Source organism: Myxine glutinosa, chromosome 7, assembly GCF_964187855.1.
Source record: "Myxine glutinosa chromosome 7, kmMyxGlut1.1, whole genome shotgun sequence".
In the NCBI taxonomy this organism is placed as follows: Eukaryota; Metazoa; Chordata; class Myxini; order Myxiniformes; family Myxinidae; genus Myxine; species Myxine glutinosa.
In genome coordinates, this window is record NC_136267.1 from 71,590,579 (window position 1) to 71,611,734 (window position 21,156).

The 21,156-nt window shown below is 46.6% G+C and overlaps 1 protein-coding gene across 1 annotated transcript in view; it reads right to left on the bottom strand.

The window, feature by feature from the left end:
* Window positions 1-21,156, bottom strand: part of SV2C (synaptic vesicle glycoprotein 2C) — a 128,111-nt gene that overhangs the window by 52,188 nt on the left and 54,767 nt on the right. Inside the window, exons 4-6 of the mRNA XM_078781858.1 lie at window positions 10,293-10,444; window positions 6,245-6,378; window positions 6,031-6,120 (exon numbers count right to left, since the gene is read on the bottom strand). Of these exons, the coding sequence (XP_078637984.1) occupies window positions 6,031-6,120; window positions 6,245-6,378; window positions 10,293-10,444 (376 nt within the window). The remainder of the gene's footprint in view (window positions 1-6,030; window positions 6,121-6,244; window positions 6,379-10,292; window positions 10,445-21,156) is intronic.

The following is a 21,156-nucleotide window of genomic DNA, read 5'->3' on the forward strand; positions in this document are numbered from 1 at the left end:
CACAATGTTATCAGGATGTTTAAGGCCCATGGCACTGTAGACAACCTCCCTGGACATGGCCGCAAGAGAAAACTTGATCGAATATTGCAGCGACGGATTGTTCAAATGGTGGAGAAAGCACCTTGATCACCTGCAAAACAGATTCAAGCTGACCTTCACACACAAGGTACGACAGTTTCAACTCGCACCATCCGTCACCCCCTCAATGAAAGGAGACCCAGGAGAACCCCACCGCTGCTGAAAGAGAGACATAAGAATGACCGACTGGAGTTTTCCAAAACACATCTGAACAAGCCAAAATCCTTCTGGGAGAATGTCCTGTGGACAGATGAGACCAAATTAGAGCTTTTTGGTAAAGCACATCATCTCTATGTTTACAGAAAACAAATGAAGCCTTCAAAGAAAAGAACACCTTCCCTACAGTCATAGATGGAGCAGGTGCAGTGTTGTTTTTGGGTTGCTGTGCTGCCTCTGGCACTGGGTGCCTTGAATGTGTGCATGTCATCATGAAATCAGGAGATTACCAAGGCATTTTGAAGCACAATGTTCAACCCAGTGTCAGAAAGCTGGGGCTCCGTGAAAGGTCTTGCTGCAGGAAAATGACCCCAAACACACTTCAAAAAGCACCAAGGAATGGTTCAAGACAAAACGTTGGACTGTTCTGAATTTGTCAGCAATGAGCCCAGATCGAAATCCCATTGAACACCTGTGGGGAGATATGAAAACAGCATTTGGGAGAAGGCACACTTCAAATCTGGGAGAACTGGAGCAGTTTGCACAAGAAGAGCGGGCCAAACTGTCAGTCGAGGAGAGGTGTAGGAAGCTCATTCATGACTACGGTATAGGAAGCGCTTGACTGCAGTTATTTTGTCCAAAGGCTGTGCTACTAAATATTAAGTCTTGGGTGTCAATAATTTTGTCAATGCCATTCCTTTTTATTTTCTGATTTAAAAGGATATATTAAGTTCTGAATCAAAAACAAAGATTCTGTAATGTTAACAGTGAAATAAGGAATTGTGGAGACCAAATACTTTTGTCAATTTCAACTTATTTTTAGAGAAAATTGTGAGTTATTTGAAAAATTGCAATGGTTCCAATATTTTTGGCCACAACTGTATATGTAATGACTTTTTTCACTGTATTGAACCCATTTCATTCGATATTGTCTGTTATACCGTCAGACAGAGAGTTCTCTCTTGATGGACATTCATGATACTGAACATTTAACCAGGACCAAGAACGTTATGGGAAAGGGAGGAGGTGGGACAACATGCCCCACTTTTCATGCCAGGGGCATCTTTCCCTACATCACTCTACTCAACAAGCATCAAAAAGATTACATCACCAATATGACCTTTATGATGTGATGGGGTAGACAAACAAATTAGTTTCATATGCTTGTCGATTAACCTTCTGTTTACCTCCACCACCAAAGTAGGATGGAGGTTATATTTACACCCCTGTTTGTTTGTCTGTGAGCAGGATATCTCCAAACGTTGTGGATGCATTCGGACGAAACTTGGTGGACAGGTTGGGGGTTTTCCAAGCTCTAATTCAATTTTGATGAAGATCCAAATCCAGATCTGGATATGAGAATTTTTAAGTGATTCTCCACCATTGAGAGATAGGGCCAAAAATGATATACAGTTACGTGAAAAAGTAAGTACACCCCATGTAAAGTTTTGACTTTTTCAACATATTTCAACATACAGTTATTTGATCTTCATTTCAACAATATTGATAGATAAAGGAAATATAATATAACAAATATCATGAAACATTTACATTTTGTAGTCCATTGTATAATTTAAATAAACATAAATGCAAATTTCGCATATAGAAAAAGCAAGTACACCCTTGGCTCTAATCGGTGGTATTGCCCCCTTTGGCAGAAACAACCTCAAGTAGGCGTTTCTTATAACTGTCCACGAGTCTCTGACATCGACTGGGAGAAATTTTTGCCCACTCCTCCATGCAGAATTATTTCAGCTGTTGCGATGTTTGAGGGGTTTCTTGCATGCACAGCTCGTTTCAAATCCCCGACAACATCTCGATGGGATTTAGATCCGGGCTTTGAATTGGCCACTCCAGAACCCTCCATTTCTTTCTTTTCAGCCATTCCTTGGTGGATTTACTGGTATGTTTAGGATCATTGTCATGTTGCAAGGTCCACCTTCGGTTGAGCTTCAACTTTCTGACAGATGGCCTCACATTATCCTCAAGCACCCTCTGGTACAATGAAGAATTCATAGTGGATTCTATGATGGTGAGCTGCTCAGGCCCTGATGCAGCAAAGCTGCCCCAAACCATAATATTTCCACCACCATGCTTTACAGTTGGTATCAGGTTCTTGTGGTCAAATGCTGTCTTTGGTTTTCACCAAACATGTCTTCTGGTACTGTAGCCAAATAGCTCGACCTTTGACTCATCTGCCCAGAGCACATTGTCCCAGAAGTGCTGGTCTTTGCATAGGCGTTCATTGGCAAACTTTAGTCTTGCCCTGATGTTCTTTCTGGACAGCATAGGTTTCCTCCTGGCACACCTCCCATGTAAATCAAATTTGTGCAGCCTCTTTCAAATGGTAGACTCGTGCACTTTGACATCAACAGTGGCAAGAGCTACCTGTAGGTCCTGTGATGACATTCTGTGGTTCTTAGAGACTTCTTTCAGCATCTTGCGGTCTGCTCTCTGGCTGAACTTTCTGGGGTGGCCTGGCCTGAACAAGTTGGCAGTTGTTTGGAATCTACTCCACTTGTAGATGATCTTCCGGACAGTCGAATGATTGATTTCAAAATGTTTGGAGATATTTTTAAATCCCTTCCCAGACTCGTAGGCATCGATAGCCTTCTTTCTGAAGGCCTCAGAGAGCTCTTTTGATCTAGGCATGGTGACCGCCGCACACTTCAACAACAAAGAGCAAACCAAACGAAACGTCTGAGGTTTAAATTAGACAGGTTCCTCCAAGATCCTCTCTAACGATGTTCTAATCATTTGCACCTGAGCTGGTGCATCTGATTCTAATTTTAGGTATTTGAAGTAATGATAAATGTAGGGGTGTACTTACTTTTTCCACATGCGAAATTTGCATTAATGTTTATTTAAATTATACAATGGACTACAAAATGTAAATGTTTCATGATATTTGTTATATTATATCACCTTCATCTGTCAATATTGTTGAAAAGAAGATCAAATAGCTGTATGTTGAAATATGTTGATTTAGTCAAAACTTTACATGGGGTGTAATTACTTTTTCACTTGACTGTATATATAGACGGAAGCCAAACAGTTCAATCTTGGTTTCATCAGATCACAGAATCTTGTTTCTCACAGTCTAAGAGTCCTTCAGGTGCTTTTTTGCAAACTCCAAGCGGGCTTTCATGTGTCTTTCACTGAGGAGAGGCTTCCGTCTGGCCACTCTGCCATACAGCCCAGATCGGTAGAGTGTTGCAGTGATGGTTGTCCTTCTGGAAGTTTCTCCCATCTCCACACAGGATCTCTGGAGCTCAGGAGCTCAGCCAGAGAGAGCCAGGGTTCTTGGTCACCTCTCTTACCAAGGCCCTTCTCCCCCGATTGCTCAGTTTGGCCGGGCAGCCAGCTCTAGGAAGTCCTGGTTGTTCCAAACTACTTCCATTTAAGAATTATGGAGGCCACTGTGCTGTTGGGAACCTTCAATGCAGCAGAGATTTTTTTGTAGGCTTCCCCAGATCTGTGCCTCGACACAATCCTCTCTCTGAGCTCTGCAGGCAGTTCCTCCGACCTCATGGCTTGGTTTTTGCTCTGACATGCATTGTCAGCTGTGAGACCTTATATAGACAGGTATGTGCCTTTCCAAATCATGTCCAATCAATTGAATTTACCACAGGTGGACTCCTATCAAGGTGTAGAAACGTCTCAAAGATGATCAGATTGTCAGATTTGTCAGAATGTCAGAATGAAACAGATTGTCGATTTTGATTGAGGTCCAGATCCAGATCTGGCCTATTAGTGGGATAGAAAACGTAAACTGTTCAACCTGGTGGAGGTATGCTCTCTACCAATTTCCATTTTAGTTTTAACTTAGATCATTCATCTGGATTTAGATCCTTAATTTGATAGAAAATGGTGCAAACGTAGCGCATTAAAGATTCATCTGCAAGTGAAATTTAATTATAGTCCTGAGCCTGACAGGTCAGCAGCAAGCATGCTCCACCAACTCATCTATCCAGCCATCCTTACTTGTTTTGAAACCCCTGGGCTGGCAGGATAGTTCAGCATTTTGGTTAAATGAAAGATTCCCAATTGTGCAGCAAGGAATAATAATAGCTATTATTTACAAGCTGCGTCCTGCACACCACTTCATGTCCGCTCCACTGATCCAAAATTACAGATCTGATCTGAATCAGCATTGCCACATTCCCTCAGCCAACCTTGAGGTTAAAGTTGATATAAGTTGTGTCTAACCCCTGACAATTAGCATAGCAGTATATGATATCATAAGTATTTGGGGAAATTTTTTTTGGCAGCTTCGAAACTATACAACGCCATCATCTTCAATCAAGGTATGCCCCTCAACCGCCATTCCATCTGAAATGAAATTGCTACACATTCCTAATAATTAGTATAGTAAATCATAGGAATAATATGATTCGATAAATCGTCTACGTTTCATTGCTCATTCACAAACATTTAAAATCATTTCCTACAATGAAATGTTTAGAACGCACATTTAGCACATTTGCTTGATGTACTCGTATCACATTTCCAGCGTAAGGTTTTGCTGCGCACTCAGCTTGGATGCAATGACCGCCTTGGTTGGTTGGAATAGAGTGGTAAAATTTACATCTCATTATGATTGTTTTGTATAGTCCAGCTACAATGGACGAATTGACCATTGTGCGTGTCCTTTGATGTGGTTTATATTCAAAACGACCACGCTGAGAAGTGGGGCCTTTGGTTTTCGCCTTGGTAGTATATCTACATTAATGGAAGTGTGAAGCACACTATCCTTTGGATTCGGATTTAAGCTGGTGCTCTGTTTGCATTTAAATTGTGAGGGGCCCACAGTATCTTGTGAAAAGAGTAGGCGGTTGTGTGCCAGTGGGCTACCCTGGTCAAATTCCCTGCAATGCACTTCTTGCAAAAGATGGAAGCACTGGAATCTGGTTGTGCCACAGTCATGGTGGGCCAAATGGCCTTTTCCTGTGTCTTTATCATTTGATAGCTTGTGAGATAGTCCTTTGCAAATATAACTTCTCAACTGAATACTGTTTGGTTCTCCATTTGCTCGACAACCGAGCCACTCAACATTAATTATTGTGACATGAAGCACAAACCAGAACAGCAGGCCCCTTTCTGGGCGACAATGTAATTTCAGCAAGTAATTGCACAAGTCAACATTGCTTTTAGTCGGAAACACTGGAAATCGAATAGTGGGACATTTTGCTTCTGCAGGTGCGGCTGGCCCGACGCCTTCAAAACTCCACCTTGTGGCAGGTCTCACTGGGAGTATTGGCCCAATCTGGGAGAACGAGTCTCTCTTATGGGTCGTGAGGTGCAACCTCTGCCCTTCAATCTCCCGGGATATCTCACCTCTCTCGCTGTCACCATGTGACACCTGTTGGGTCCCGCAGTGCCATTGCCCAGCTTGTTGTTGGTTTTGCAGGTGTTAGCGACTACAGGTAGGTCAACCCCAGTGCAGGACTGCTCCCAACCCACCAACCATGGGCCTTTATCCCGGTAAACTGGGTGAAAAGATGGCACCGCCGGCTTCCCATAGGAATCCATGCAGTGCATGAGGGGTCACTTCTCATGGCGTAGACCACCATATGAGAGAGTGCAATGTCTCCTCACCTTAGTCCAGAAAGGGATCAGGGGTGGGAAGGGCCGTGCCACCTCATGGTGGCTACAGGATGGGGGGCTGGTGTCCTGCTCAAGCACAACTTTCTTTTTCTTACATTTTCAACTGCTGCCCTTGTGTAGAAAGTCTAGCTTTTGATCCATGACCACCTGTGGGACCAAAATGGTCACAGAAAGTTAAGATCAACTTACACTGAAGACTTTCTCCAACTTTCCCCTTGCTCTCATGTTAATATCATGGACTTGCTTCAGCACCATCCACGCCTCATCATGTCTTCCCATCTGTGCAGCAAATGAAAGGCAAACAGAAAGGTAAACAATGTTTAAGATGAGTGGAGGTCATTCCAAGCCTACAAATCTCTTTGTCATCGGCCAAGGACAGAAACACTTTTGCCATATTATTTACCTGCAGCAGGTAACGGGGACCCTCGGGCATTAAGGTGAGGGCAACTACGGCTGCGATGGCAGGAATTGCGCACACAATGACAAAAACCCTCCAGCTGTGGAACTGGTAAGCTGAACCCATGCTGAAACTCCAGCCTGGATGACACAGGGAGTGTGGCGTTAAAACACGGATACCTTAACATATTGATACTTAAATACCTTAACATCAAACCAAACACCCCTCACTTGGGAGAAGTATATTGCTGACTATGATTGAGCCATCACTGCTTTTTTGTTTTTCTGCATCTTATGTGGTCAACTCTGTCTTTTTGTCATTCTTATTCTCCTTTGCTATTAGGAGCGTAACACAATAACCCTACCTGAGTGGGGGAGGAGTGATTAATAGTCCAGGGGTATCCAATGCGTTTCATTACAGAGCTCCCATTTGCTGAAGCTCAGATAGCAGGATGTAGGTCTCTGAGTAATTGTTCCTGTCACTCGCTACCAGAATCTACTCCAGAGTTATAATGGCAGTGCAGCAAAGCTGACGCCCTAGGAAGAAACCTACATTTTGAATCCATCTTTCTCTTTCACAAATAACAAACACAAACTTAAACACCATTTTATGAGGCAGCAAAAACATCATGTGGAACCCTCACTAAAATCGACATTGTCAATTGCATTACAAAAGCCCCCATGGCATCCAATCACGGAATGGATGCTGTTACCATAGAGACAGAGCGGTGCGGTAGGTTGGCAGATGCCACAGTAGCTATACAGTTAAAAAAGAGAATCACACAAAGCCGTTTTTCCACTTCATCTCCTCTCATTTACACCCTTGGCTGATTTGCGGAAATTATAACATCCATCAGTCGGACATCCGCAGCCATCACCACATCCCAGCTTGATACCTCCTTCGATGAAACTTTCAACTTGGTATCTCCATGGACACGCCATGCTCATCATGAAGCCTCATAAAGTGGGAGCTGCATCTAAAAAGACTTTGTGAGTCTGCTTTTGAGCAATGCATCCATCAACGAAGGCTTTTATAAAGCTCAGACAAGCATCCATGGATACCGACAGCGTGGGCTGCTCCGGATCCTTTCAAAGTGGCTTGTGGAAATATGATCCGATTAAATTAAACTGGAAAAGGGAAGATACCTTCTAGACACCGAGACTGGGAAACGAGGCCATCGACTACCTTGTGCATCATTTCCTTAAAGTAGAGATATATTTATAGTCTCAAGACCACATATAAATAACTATTAAAATCAATCATGATGACTGTCCATCAGGAAGATCCCATATGGATCTGTGCTCATGAGAGTGGAGCGCAAGCCCTGATATATTGCACATCCAGTGAGGAGAAGAATGAATAAGTGAACAATACATCTCCAGTGTGATCCCAATAGCTTGAGACAAGATCGATTCACTTTAATCAGAAAACTGATGCCGACTTCACTATAAACTGTTCCCACAATCCATAATCCTTCTAGAGTTTCTTATTTATTTGTTTGCTTATTTATTCATTTTATTTACTATTTACAGTGAATGATGTTTATTGCAGCTACTCTGCTGAATAAATATAAACGAGAAAGAATCTTAAAATGCAAACCCATCCGCATCCTATTTGATTGTACTCGAACTAAACTTGACGAAAATGACAGATTTTTTAAAAATGCACATTTTATTACCTCCGTCAGCAAAGGTGGATAGAGGCTATGTTTTCACCCCTGTCGGTCCGTCTGTCCGTCCGTTTCTCTGTGAACAAAATATCTCAAAAAGTTGTGGACGGATTAGGACGAAATTTGGCAGAGATGTAGCGTATGTGACAAGGACGAATTGATTAGATTTTGGTGAAGATCCGGATTCGGATCCAGCTACTATAATTTTGTAAGTGATTCTTCACCATTGGGATATCGGGCCAAAAACGATGCATATCAGGATATCTCAAAAGGTTGTGGACGGATTTGGACGAAATTTGGTGGACCGGTTCCGTGTCTGACAAGGACGATTCGATCAGATTTTGGTGAAGATCTGAATATGTATTCTGATATGAGAATTATTTAATTTTCTTAAGTGATTCTTCACCATTGGGAGATAGGGCCAAAAACGATAAATAGCAGGATAGCTCAAAATGTTATGGATGGATTTGGACGAAACTTGTTGGACAGTTTGTGTGTGTGACAAGGAAAAATCGATTCAATTTTGAATATCTGGATCTGGATCCAGCAAGTAGAATTTTTTAAGTGATTCTTCACCATTGAGTTATATGGCCAACCAGGCAGAGCTATGCTCTCTACTGAGTGCCGTTCTAGTTAATTTATGTTTTAAAATTCTCATAATTAAGGTTTGTTGAAGAGTTGACGACAATAGCTCAATTGGTAAAAATGTTATGACACACTGAAGCTCATTGGTACACTGGAACTGCACTCGGCATAGCGTATGCCTTTGCCAGGCTGAGCATTTTACGTTTTGTATCCCTTTGATATGCCAGATATGGATCCCATCTGGATCCAAAATCCGATCCAATCCGATCTGATTTGGATCCAAAATCCAATCTGATCTGGATCCAAAATCGAATCGACTTGTTCTTGTCACTTTCCAAACTTATCCACCAAGTTTTGTCATAATCCGTCCACAAAGTTTTGAAATACCATGCAATATACCGATTTTGGCCCTGTGTCTCAATGGTGAAGAGTCACTTTAAAGATTTAAAAAACCCTCGTATCCGGATCCAGATCCAGATCTTCACCAAAATCGAACCAATTCATTATTGTAACGCACACAACCTCTCCACCAAATTTCGTCCGAATCCATCCATAACTTTTTGAGATAACCTGCTCACAGACAAACAGACAAACAGATAGTCGTGAAAACACAACCTCCGTCCACCTTTGGTGGTGGAGGTAATAAATAAAGAAACAAGGAAGCGATTAAGAAAACAGGGCTTCTCCTGCTTGACGCGGTGCGGCGGGGCTAATAAGCTATTATAGTCACGATGATTTTTGCCCTTTCACATTTTGACCTCATTTTAAACAGGTAGAGCTACATTCAAAGCATACCGGCCCCATGCCAAACAAATAAATAACATATCCTCCAGTACACGACATAGCCGGGGCGACTTCGGCACAGTGCAGCACCTGGAGACGGATTTGTGAGGGAGTGTTGTACAATAATTGATTAAGTGATAAATTGCGTAATTAGAATAAAGAAATAATAATCGTAAGATAATTAATTTTTTTATCAATTGGCTAATAGCATACCTAAACCACCACTGCTTCATCCAAATCTGTAATTTTTTGAAAATTAATCAATAAATGATTAATGGAAATTTTTTATAATTAATCGATGACTTGATAAATACCCTTTATAGCCAAATCACATGGTCACTATCGTGTCCAAATATCAGCTCCCAAGCTCAGCGCCCGTGATCGACTAATTATGGTGTTAACAAAATGTTCCATTCTTTAAAGAGTGCAGTTTGTTTCTCATTATCCTGAGTTGTAAAAAAAATTGGTATTTGCTCCAAAATGTTAAATCCTTCATCATGATGCCTCCATTGTTTTTTTGGTTTGTTGTTTGTTTTAATACAATGTCTCGGCTCATGGAAGAGGGACCATGACCCACATAATAGCCGCATGGATCCTGACCTGCAGGACCCCATCTGCCATAGAGCATCTTGTCTATGATCTACAAAAGCAGACTTGGAAAAGCAACTTGCACAATAATTACCTATGAAAAAGCAAGCGCTGTTCCGGATTTGTGTAACTGACAAAGTCTGAGAAAAGCTCTCTTGCTTTAAAGAATGGCTCATGTCCGAAACGTCGCTTCGTCTTCTTTCTCGTGATGCTCAAAATGTTCAATTAAGAAAATTAATTGTCCTTATTTTCCTGCCAATGCATACAGATTATAGTCTTTAGAAAGACTACATTTCTATTGTGAAGTCGATATCTTAGATTAAGACCACATGTTCCAAATTAAGTCACTGGTTAAAGTCAGCTGAATGATTTAAGCTCGAGGCATGAACCACAATTTGAACCACGTGCTTTCCATATCCTGTCTCTTACCGTAGTGAGGGATGATTGCCCATGCCATGGCTGAAGCATAAATACCACCGATCATGCCAAACATGCACATCCAGCTCAAGTGTTCTCCACGTTTCTCCCGTGACAGGAACTCAGCAAAGTACGAGAACACGATTGGCATGGTACCTCCAACACTGTAGGAAACAACATGATTGATTGCCATAAAGGAAGAAGCAAATTTCACATTTAGTGGTTGTTGTTTAGGCAAGTTAGGGTTCATCGACTTTACTTATTGCATACGTTGGGGATGTGTACACTCGGAACCCGTTAATATGCGATCCATTAATATGCGATTTCGGATAGCACACGGTCGACCCTTGGTACCCAAAAATTTTGATAAATTAGTAGGAAAAAAATCAAAAAATGACAAGAATCGAGCATGTAGTACATTGTACACGGCAGCCGCCATCTTGATTTTTTGTTATCTTGAAGCACTGCAGGCAGCTAGTCTTCTGAGGAAGTCTAAGGACTTAGCTGAGAGCTCCAAGAAGCAAAAGTAAATGGATGACTTCTTGATGAATTAAATCATCATCATCAGCACACCCAACGTCACACTATTGTATAAATACGTATAAACATTGTATAAACAGCATCACCAGTGATGACTCCATCGACGTTTCGTATCCGCATCTGCAGCAAGGCAACGCGTATTCCCCACTAACCCATGCAAATGGCTTTTGTATTTTGAACAATATTTCTCGATTTCTATGTTTTTGTGTATTGTTTTGTATAATAAAAATTGTATAAGTATTATTACATATGTGTTGTTTTATTACGAAAAAGTATCTTTTAAAAAATTGACCGAGTTTCACTCGTCGTCACCCGACACAATCCAAGATGGCGCCCACCACGCTCGCGCTGGAAGACAGATAATACATGGTTGTAGCGGTTGCCGCTGAACATACACAATCGCCTTACACCGGCCAAAGACGCAACCAGGGAGCGATCGCCGGGCCGAGCTTGCCCAGGCCGCCCGGACATGCCCAGACGCACCTTCCCCGGGCATGCCCGGACTCGCCTTTCCCGGGCTCGCCCGGCCCGTCCGGCGACACCCAGTCTCGCCGTTCCCGGGCATGTCCAGGCACGCCCGGCCCGTCCGGCGACACCCAGTCTCGCTGTTCCCGGGCATGTCCAGACTCGCCCAGGTCTCCCGGACACGCCCAGTCACGCCTTTTAAGGGCAAACGCTCCGGCATGAGATATTCGAGTGCTTGTATATAATGCCGCCCAATAAACGGGCTTTTGAGTTTTACCCGAGTTGATTTGATGCAATAAAGAAACTCGGAGGAATTCCAGCTTTTTGTCGCGTCCATTCTTTCGATTCGAGTTGGAGCACAGCTCCTTCATTGATGACCTACCGACATGGACACGGCAGTTGCCCTCAAGCTGCCTACCTTCTGGGAGGCTCACACGGCGGTTTGGTTCGCCCAGGCGGACTCCCAGTTCGCCCTGCGAGGCATCACCGCCGACGACACCCGCTTCCATCATGTGGTAGCAGCACTCGGCTCAGCCACCGCGGCCCGCGCCCTCAGCCTCCTCCAGCGCCCGCCAGCCACTGACAAGTACGGCGCGATCAAGAAGCTCCTCCTCGACGCTTTCGCCCTCTCATCAGCGGAACGCGCACGGCGCCTGCTCGACCTGCCCGAGCTCGGCGACACGCGCCCGTCCGAGCGAATGGATTACATGCTCTCGTTGCTCGGGGAGCACGCCCCGGATTTTCTTTTTCAAGAGCTGTTCCTCCGTCAGCTGCCTAGCCAGGTACGCCTTGCCCTGGCAAGCACGCGATTCACGGATCCCCGCGCCCTCGCCAGGGAAGCCGACAAGATCTCCTCGGCAGGCCAACGCATCGGGGCAGCGACCTGGAGCCCGCCGCCGTCCGAAGCAACGCCCATGGTGCCCGAGCACCCGGCACGGTCGGCGGCCGAACTGCCGGCGCAATTGGCGGCCGCTACGCCGCGCCGACCGCCTCCAACACGACGACCGGGGCCTCCACCTGACCAGGCGTGGTGTTACTACCATGCCAGGTTCGGACAAAAGGCCCGGACATGCCGACCCCCGTGCACTTTCGGCAAGTCGGGAAACGGCCGGGCCGGCGTTCATTACCAGCCATGAGCGCCGGCCACACAGGCAACTTACTTTTTATCAGGGACAAAGCGTCCGGACGGCGCTTCCTGTGTGACACCGGCGCCCAACTGAGCGTCATACCCGCCTCCGATCAGGACAGACAGTCCGCGGTTTGCGGCCCCTCCTTGGTGGCGGCCAACGGATCGGCCATCCGCACCTTCGGCCCGCGCAACGTCACCCTCTGCTTCGGCAGCCAGCGCTTTAATTGGACTTTTGTGACCGCAAGCGTGCCCATGGCTCTGCTGGGCGCCGACTTCCTCTGCGCACACGGGCTGCTGGTTGACGTCAAACGGTGTCGCCTCATCAACGCCGAGACCTTCAGCTCCCTGGCATGCACGTTGAGCAGCTCTGCGCCGACCGAGCTAACATGCGCCCTCCCAGCGGCGAACGAGTTTGCTCGCCTGCTCGCGGAGTTCCCGGCCCTCACGCGGCCGACGTTTTCGGCCGTCGCGGTACGACATAGTATCGAGCACCACATACCAACGACGGGCACGCCGGTCTACGCCAGAGCCCGCCGCCTCGACCCAGCCAAGCTCGCCGTGGCCAAAGCCGCGTTCGACGCTTTGGAACACCTCGGCATCGTGCGGCGCTCCGATAGCGCGTGGGCTTCGCCTCTACACATCGTACCGAAGCCGGGGGGGGGGGGGCTGGCGTCCATGTGGTGACTACCGCCGCCTTAACAACGTTACCACCCCCGACAGGTATCCGATCCCGCACATTCAAGACTTCTCCGGCCGTTTAGCAGGACGGGTCATTTTTTCGAAGATCGATTTGATACGGAGATATCACCAGGTACCTGTCAGGCCGGCCGACGTCCCAAAAACGGCCGTCATCACGCCGTTCGGCTTATTCGAATTCCTTCGAATGCCATTTGGCCTCAAGAACGCGGCTCAGGCGTTCCAGCGCTTGATGGACGGCATGTTGCGCGACCTGCCGTTCCTCTTCGTCTACCTGGACGACATCCTCGTCGCCAGCGCGTCCCGGGCCAAGCACCTCCTCCACCTCCGAACACTGTTCGGGCGCCTCAGCGAGCACGGCCTAATCGTCAACCCAGACAAATGCCACTTCGGCACGATGGCCGTTGATTTTTTGGGCCACCACATCACCAAGAACGGGGCCGTGCCGCTACCTACCAAGGTCAAGGCCGTCACCGCATTTCAACGTCCCCGCTCCATCAAGGCCCTGCAGGAGTTCCTCGGAATGGTGAATTTCTATCACCGCTTTGTGCCCCGCGCTGCTCAGCTCATGTGGCCCCTCTACGAAGCCCTCCGGGGCAAGCCGGCCAAACACGACGTCATCTGGTCCACAGCCATGGACGCGGCATTTACAAGCTCAAAGCGGGCCCTCGCCGACGCAACACTGCTCGCTCACCCGGTGCTCAACGCTCCCATCGCCCTCACCAAGGATGCCTCCGACTACGCGGTGGGCGCCGTACATGAGCAATGGGTGAACGGGGTTTGGCAGCCACTCGCTTTTTTCAGCCGGCAACTCCGGCCGAACGAGCTCAAATATAGCATGTTTGACCGCAAGCTCCTCGGCCTACACCTGGCCGTTCGCCATTTCCGCCATCTCCTGGAGGGCCGACCCTTCACGGCTTTCGTCGACCACAAGCCGTTGGTTTACGCAATGGCCAAAGTCACGGAGCCGTGGTCGGCCCGCCAGCAGCGCCAACTCTCTGCCGTGTCGGAGTTTACCACGGACATCCGGCACGTCGCCGGCAAAGACAATGCCGTGGCCGACTGTCTTTCTCGGGCCAGCGCGAACTCGGTCCACCTCGGCATGGACTTCGCGCTTATGGCGGCTGACCAGACCACCGACACAATGGTGCAAACCCTCCGGGCGGCAGACACGGGCCTCCTCCTGGCAGACGTCCCCTTCGCGGACACTGTCCTGCTCTGCGACGTCTCCCAAGGCCAGCCTCGCCCCATTGTGCCCGTTACCTGGCAACGCCGCATCTTCGCCTCCCTCCACGGCCTTTCCCACCCGGGCCGGAAAGCTTCCCAGAAGCTGGTGTCGGCGCGATTCGTCTGGCACGGCCTTCGACGGGATGTCCGCGATTGGACCAGCACCTGCACGGCCTGCCAACAGGCCAAGGTCCACCGACACACCCAGGCCCCGCTGGCACCTTTCACCGTGCCCGAACGGCATTTCGACCACGTCAACGTGGACCTGGTGGGCCCCCTCCCCCCATCACGGAGTTTCACACACCTGCTCACCATGGTGGACAGGACCACCAGGTGGCCGGAGGCCGTTCCCCTCGTCTCCACCACCACCGCCGCCGACGTGGCGCAGGCTTTCATCGCCACCTGGGTCGCCCGTTTCGGTGCACCGGCGGACATCTCTTCGGACCGCGGGCCGCAGTTCACCTCCGAGCTGTGGGGCGCGGTCGCCCGCATCCTGGGGGTCAGGCTCCATCGTACCATGGCCTACCACCCCCAAGCCTCTTGGTTTACGCCGTTGGTTTACGCAATGGCCAAAGTCACGGAGCCGTGGTCGGCCCGCCCGCATCCTGGGGGTCCAGATGTGGTGAGGTGCCCTCCGGGGCACCGGCTCCATTCCTCTTCCCTCAGATCGGCAGTCTGCAGCCTCCTCACTCTCTGAAGACCTGGACAAAATCACAGACTGGTCAAACAAGTGGAACATGTCTTTCAATCCTGCCAAATCTCACTCTCTTACTATGTCTCTCCGAAAAGATCGACTGGACAACCCTCCCATCTACTTTCTCAACAATCCTCTCCAAGAAGTTCTGTCACTCAAGCTTTTGGGTCTCACTATCTGCCATGATCTTTCTTGGGAAAACCACATTTCCAAGCTGGCCTCCAAAGCCAGTCGCCGACTGGGCATCCTCCGTCGTGCGAAGTCCTTCCTCGGCACACCTGAGCTCCTCACCACATACAAGGCTTTCATCCGCAGCTCTATGGAATACTGTTCTCCCCTATGGGCTGGTGCTCCTGCCTCACACCTGGCTCGGCTTCACGCTGTTGAATCCAAAGCTTTCAAAATCATTGGAATCTCCCGCGATGAAGCTATCTCTGAGGGCCTTTCACTCACTCACCGCAGGCAGGTAGGTGGTCTTTCTGTCTTCTACCGACTCCTCTCCGGCCTTGCTCCCCCAGCTCTCTCTGTGCTCTGTCCCCCAAATATTCCTACAGGTCGCACAAGATCTGCCAGCAACCCTCTGATGGTTAAACTGCCGAAATCTCGGCTCTCTGCTCACCTTCACTCTTTCATTCCTCTTTTCTCCCGCCTGTGGAACAAACTCCCACACTCCCTTCAATCCCTCTCCTCCCTCCAGGTCTTTAAAACAGCTGTTCACCACCATCTCTTATCTTCCCCCATCCATAACCTTGATCTTTTCTACCCCCACTAATTCACCCCAGATCCACCTTGTTTGAAATTCCAACTTATTTCCTGGAAATCCTGGCAGTGTCCATATGTTTATACCTCTCCCACCCCCCCCCCCCCCCCTTCACATGCCTCCCCCCCCTTCACATGCCTCCCCCCCAAAGCCCTCTCCCTCCCACAGATCTCTCGATGTCTCCATGTCTCTCGGTCCCTGCTCTCAAATGTTGTGTTTGTGTCCTTCCCCCTCTCTCCCCATCTTGTCTACCGCTCCCGATGTTATTTGTTTTATGTGTCTGTTTGTCTTTCTGTGTGATTAATGTTCGCTCTTTCACGAGCCTCGATCTTGTATACAAAAAAAAAAAAAAAAAAAAAAAAAAAAAAAAAAAAAAAAAAAAAAAAAAAAAAAAAAAAAAAAAAAAAAAAAAAAAAAAAGCCAATGGGTTGTGCGAGCGGTTCCACCGCTCCATGAAGGCCGCGCTCATGGCTGGCCTTCAGGATTGCGGCTGGGCCGACCGGCTGCCGTGGGTCCTTTTGGGCCTCCGCACGGCCCCCAAGGAGGACCTCTGGGCTTCCACGCCGAGCTTGTCTACGGCCAGCAGCGACGCGTCCCGGGTGAATTCGTGCCCGACGCTACCAGTCCCTGGTCCGCAGCTCGCCAGTGCTCGGACCTCCAGGAGGCCGCCCGACGGTTTGCCCCCGTGCCAACGTCCCACCACGGTGACCCCCAGTCCTACGTCCCCCCAGCGCTTCGCACAGCAGAGTACGTCTTTGTGCGTCATGACGCACACCGGGGGCCACTCAGGCCGCCATACGACGGACCATTCCGGGTCCTGCGACGGGACGACAAGTCCTTCGTCATCGACGTCGGTGGCAGGTCAGACCGGATTTCGGTGGACCGCCTCAAGCCGGCGCACGTGGACATCGACCAACCACCTCGGTTGGCCCTTCCCCCACGGCGAGGCCACCCCCCATCCACGGTGCCTCCCGCTCGACCCTCCAGGGGTCGCTTCGGCCGGGTCATCAGGACCCCCCTTAAATTGACCCTGCCGGTGCAAGTCGATTCTGGGGGGGCGCGTGTAGCGGTTGCCGCTGAACATACACAATCGCCTTACACCGGCCAAAGACGCAACCAGGGAGCGATCGCCGGGCCGAGCTTGCCCAGTCCGCCCGGACATTCCCAGACGCACCTTCCCCGGGCATGCCCGGACACGCCTTTCCCGGGCTCGCCCGGCCCGTCCGGCGACACCCAGTCTCGCCGTTCCCGGGCATGTCCAGGCACGCCGGCTCGTCCGGCGACACCCAGTCTCGCCGTTCCCGGGCATGTCCAGAATCGCCCAGGTTCTCCCAGACACGCCCAGTCGCACCTTTTAAGGGCAAACGCTCCGGCATGAGATATTCGAGTGCTTGTATATAATGCCGCCCGATAAACGGGCTTTTGAGTTTTACCCGAGTTGATTTGATGCAATAAAGAAACTCGGACGAATTCCAGCTTTTTGTCGCGTCCATTCTTTCGATTCGAGTTGGAGCACAGCTCCTTCATGGTCCCACTTAGCACGCGGTCGCTTTTCCTGGCTCCCATGGATCGCATATTAACGGGTTCCGAGTGTATTGTGCATACCAGTGGGGGGATGGGTAGGCATGATGTCAATAACCCTACCATATGTGCCGACATTATATATAGTTGGACCCTCATACAAATTGCAGATCAACCAATTTCCACAATTCATGGATAAACTATGATAATGAGAGAAGAATTACCATATAAAATTTTGGAGCCAACAAAGAATGCTTGAAACAAGTTTTCTTACCTCATAATTTTCTGGTCTCAGGTCCTAATTTTCGATTTTTTCTTGACTTACGGTTTCCATTTTCTTGACTTCCGGTTTCCATTTTCTTGACTTCCTGTTTAAAGTTTCTGGTGATGGAAGCTTTTCTTTTTCTCTGCTCTGAATGACTCGCTTCCAAAGCTAAATACACCATTCATGATTTGTCTCTGTTGCCATTCATTGTTGCCCTCTATTGTTTGTGTTGATTGTTGTGAGTGCCGTGTGCTCATTGCAGTATATTGCTGCAGACAAGCAGCACACCCATACATTGTTCTTTCTTCTCATTATCCCTTACATTCATATTCCAACGCTTATTCTAATTCCATCGTTATACTTTCTATAAAAACGAAGAAGAGGAATAACTTATGCCAGTCTGCGCTTGCTTGATTGTTTTGCCCTTTTGTTTTGGAGGTTATGTTTTCACCCCTGTCTGTCTGTTTGTTTGTTTGTTTGTGACGGATATCTCAAAACGTTGTGGACGGATTCGGCCAAAATTTGCTGGAGAGATTGCGTGTGTGACACGGACAAAATGATTAAATTTTGGTGAAGATCCGGCTCCAGATCAGGATCTGAGAATTTTTAAAGTGATTCTTCACCATTGAGAGATAGGTCAAAAAACGATACGCAGCGCGATATACCAAAAAGCTATGCATGGATTCGGACGAAACTTGGTGGACAGGTTTGGTGTGTGACAAGGATGAAATGATTCAATTTTGGTGAAGATCCGGATATGAGAATTGTTTAAGTGATTCTTCAACACTGAGAGACAAGGCTAAAAACGATATAGAGCACAATATTTCGAAAGGTTATGGACAGATTCGGACGTCCATAACCTTTGGAGATATTGCTCCTCAACTTTTTTTAATGATGAGTAATTTTTTATTCATCTGCCACAAAATAAAATCACTCCCCAATTGACCTCTCGCACTGACTGGCTGGCACATGACCGGAAATGAATTGTTGACTCAGGACTAAAAGCGGACACACATGCCGAGGCTCAGTGAAGTTTGCCGGGAAGTGGGTGAAACGTCGCCTGCGACCTGGTCTGTTTTTGCTCGTTCATTCCTAGAATAGCAGAGTAGATCGAGTTACTCTTTGATTGGATATGCCTTTTTCTTTAAATATAAATTATATACATGCTGACTGACTGATGTACATTAGTCTGTGTTACAGGGTGGTGGTGCTGCCAATGCAGTTTCTTGGCAAGGGTTATACTGAGTGGTTGGCCATTGCCTTCCCAGCGGCAGTTAAGGTAGGAATTTGTAATTTGTTAATGGTGTGAGTGATAGCTCATTTATTTTTTCGTGAATGACACCATATTATCTACATGCACCCACTAATGCCAGCAGACGGGATGCCAGATTCAACGTCCATCCAAGGGAAGGCACACAAATTGATGAATCGCTCTACCTGTGAAGCACCAGGATGACAGTTTGTAGCTGGTTCGGGATTCCAACCCAGGCTAGACAGCTGTGAGGTGAGTGTGCATACCTTAGGCCATCCTGTCAGCCCTATATATTGTATACACATATAAATACACATATACATACAACCAGCTCTGGTATAAAATAAGGTTCTACCTTCAGTGGTTTTGTGTAACGAGATAAAGGAGCATTGCTGCTCCCGTCCCATTCATACTCTGTCACACCATCTTTGGGTGGAATGAAAAGGTGCTAAACAGATGTTTCTCCCAAAGGATGGCAATTCATTTAGTGCAACCTCTCCAAAATTATTTCAATAAAAATTTTAAACATTTTTATTCCCACTGTACACAGCACTTAGCTGATTGCATTAAACAGCATCACAAAGAGAACCAAGATGGCGCCAATACCATGTGACTTATGACGTCATAATTATCATTTAAAAATATATACAGGTGGTGTTGCACCTATGGTGAAAATTTCCTGTCAATTGGACCAACGGTTGCAGAGAAAATCATATTTATTCTGTGCCGACAAACAAACAGACAGACAAACAGACAGAGAAAAATCACTCATAGAGCGACACTTGGCAAAAGAGAAACAAAGTAGAATGGCACTTGGTAGAGCATCCTTTTAACCTAAAAAAATAATTGGTGGTTGAATTATGTGACCTGATATGCAAATCTTCTTCAAATTAAGTTAATCGGATGAAAATTGTCAATTTTAGAAATTTGGCCTATGTTGACCTTTTGGCCTATGTTGACCTCAAAAATAGTTGGTGGTTGGTTTCAGTAAGCTGATATGCAAATCCTATTCAGATTTCAAGTCAATCAGATGAAAATTGAGGATTTTAGAAATCTGGGAAAAGTGGTTGACCTTAGGCCTATGTTGACCTTTTGGCCTATTTTGATCTCAAAAATAGTTGGTGATTGAATTCAGTTAGCTGATATGAAAATCCCATTCAAATTTAAAGTCAATCGGATGAAAATTTAGGATTTTAGAAATCTGGCCAATGTTAATCTTTTGGCCTTATGTTGACCTCAAAAATAGTTGGGGGTTGAATTCAGTTCGCTGATATGCATATCGTCTTCAAATTTTAATTTATTTGGAAGAAAATTGACAATTTTAGAAATTTGGCCTATGTTGACCTTTTGGCCTATGTTGACCTCAAAAATAGTTGGGGGTTGAATTCAGTTCACTGACATGCATATCGTCTTCAAATTTTAATTTAATTGGATGAAAATTGACAATTTTAGAAATTTGGCCTATGTTGACCTTTTAGCCTATGTTGATCTCAAAAGTAGTTAGTGGTTGGTTTCAGTAAGCTGATATGCAAATCCCATTCAAATTTCAAGTGAATCAGATGAAAATTGAGGATTTTAGAGATTTGAAAAAAGTGGTTGACCTTTTGGCCTATGTTGACCTTTTGGCCAATGTTGCTCTGCAAAATAGTTGGTGATTTTATTCAGTTCGCTGATATGTAAATCCTATTCAAATTTCAAGTCAATTGGATGAAAATTGAGGATTTTAGGTATTTGAAATGGTTATTGACTTTTGGCCTATGTTGACCTTTTGGCCTGCCCTGATCTCAAAAATAGTTGGTGGTTGAATTCAGGTATCTCATATGAAAATCCTATTCAATTTTCAAGTCAATCCGATGAAAATGGAGGATTTTAGAAATTCGAAAAAAAGTGGTTGACCTTTGGCCTATGTTGACCTTGTGACCTATGTTGATCTCAAACATAGTTTGTGGTTGAAATCTGTTAGCTGATATGAAAGTCCAATTCAAATTTCAAGTCAATCGGATGAAAATGGAGGAAATTTGAAGAAAAGTGGTTGACCTATGTTGGCCTATGTTGACCTTTTGACCTCAAAATTATATAGGATTATTTCGGACCACAAAGTCTACCATTTGTTTCGTGAAGTTTCGTGAAGATCGGTTTCAAATTGTGACCTGTAGGCAAGTATAAGTGAGCGGACAGACAAACACACACACAAACAAACACACAAACCGGAGTGATCAACATACTTGTCAAAAAAATGATTTTTGCCAAGTAAACAAGCATTCTGAGTATTGCGCTGCAATACATGTCCCCTACCAAAGTTCAAAGTGCCATAACTTTGTCAAAAA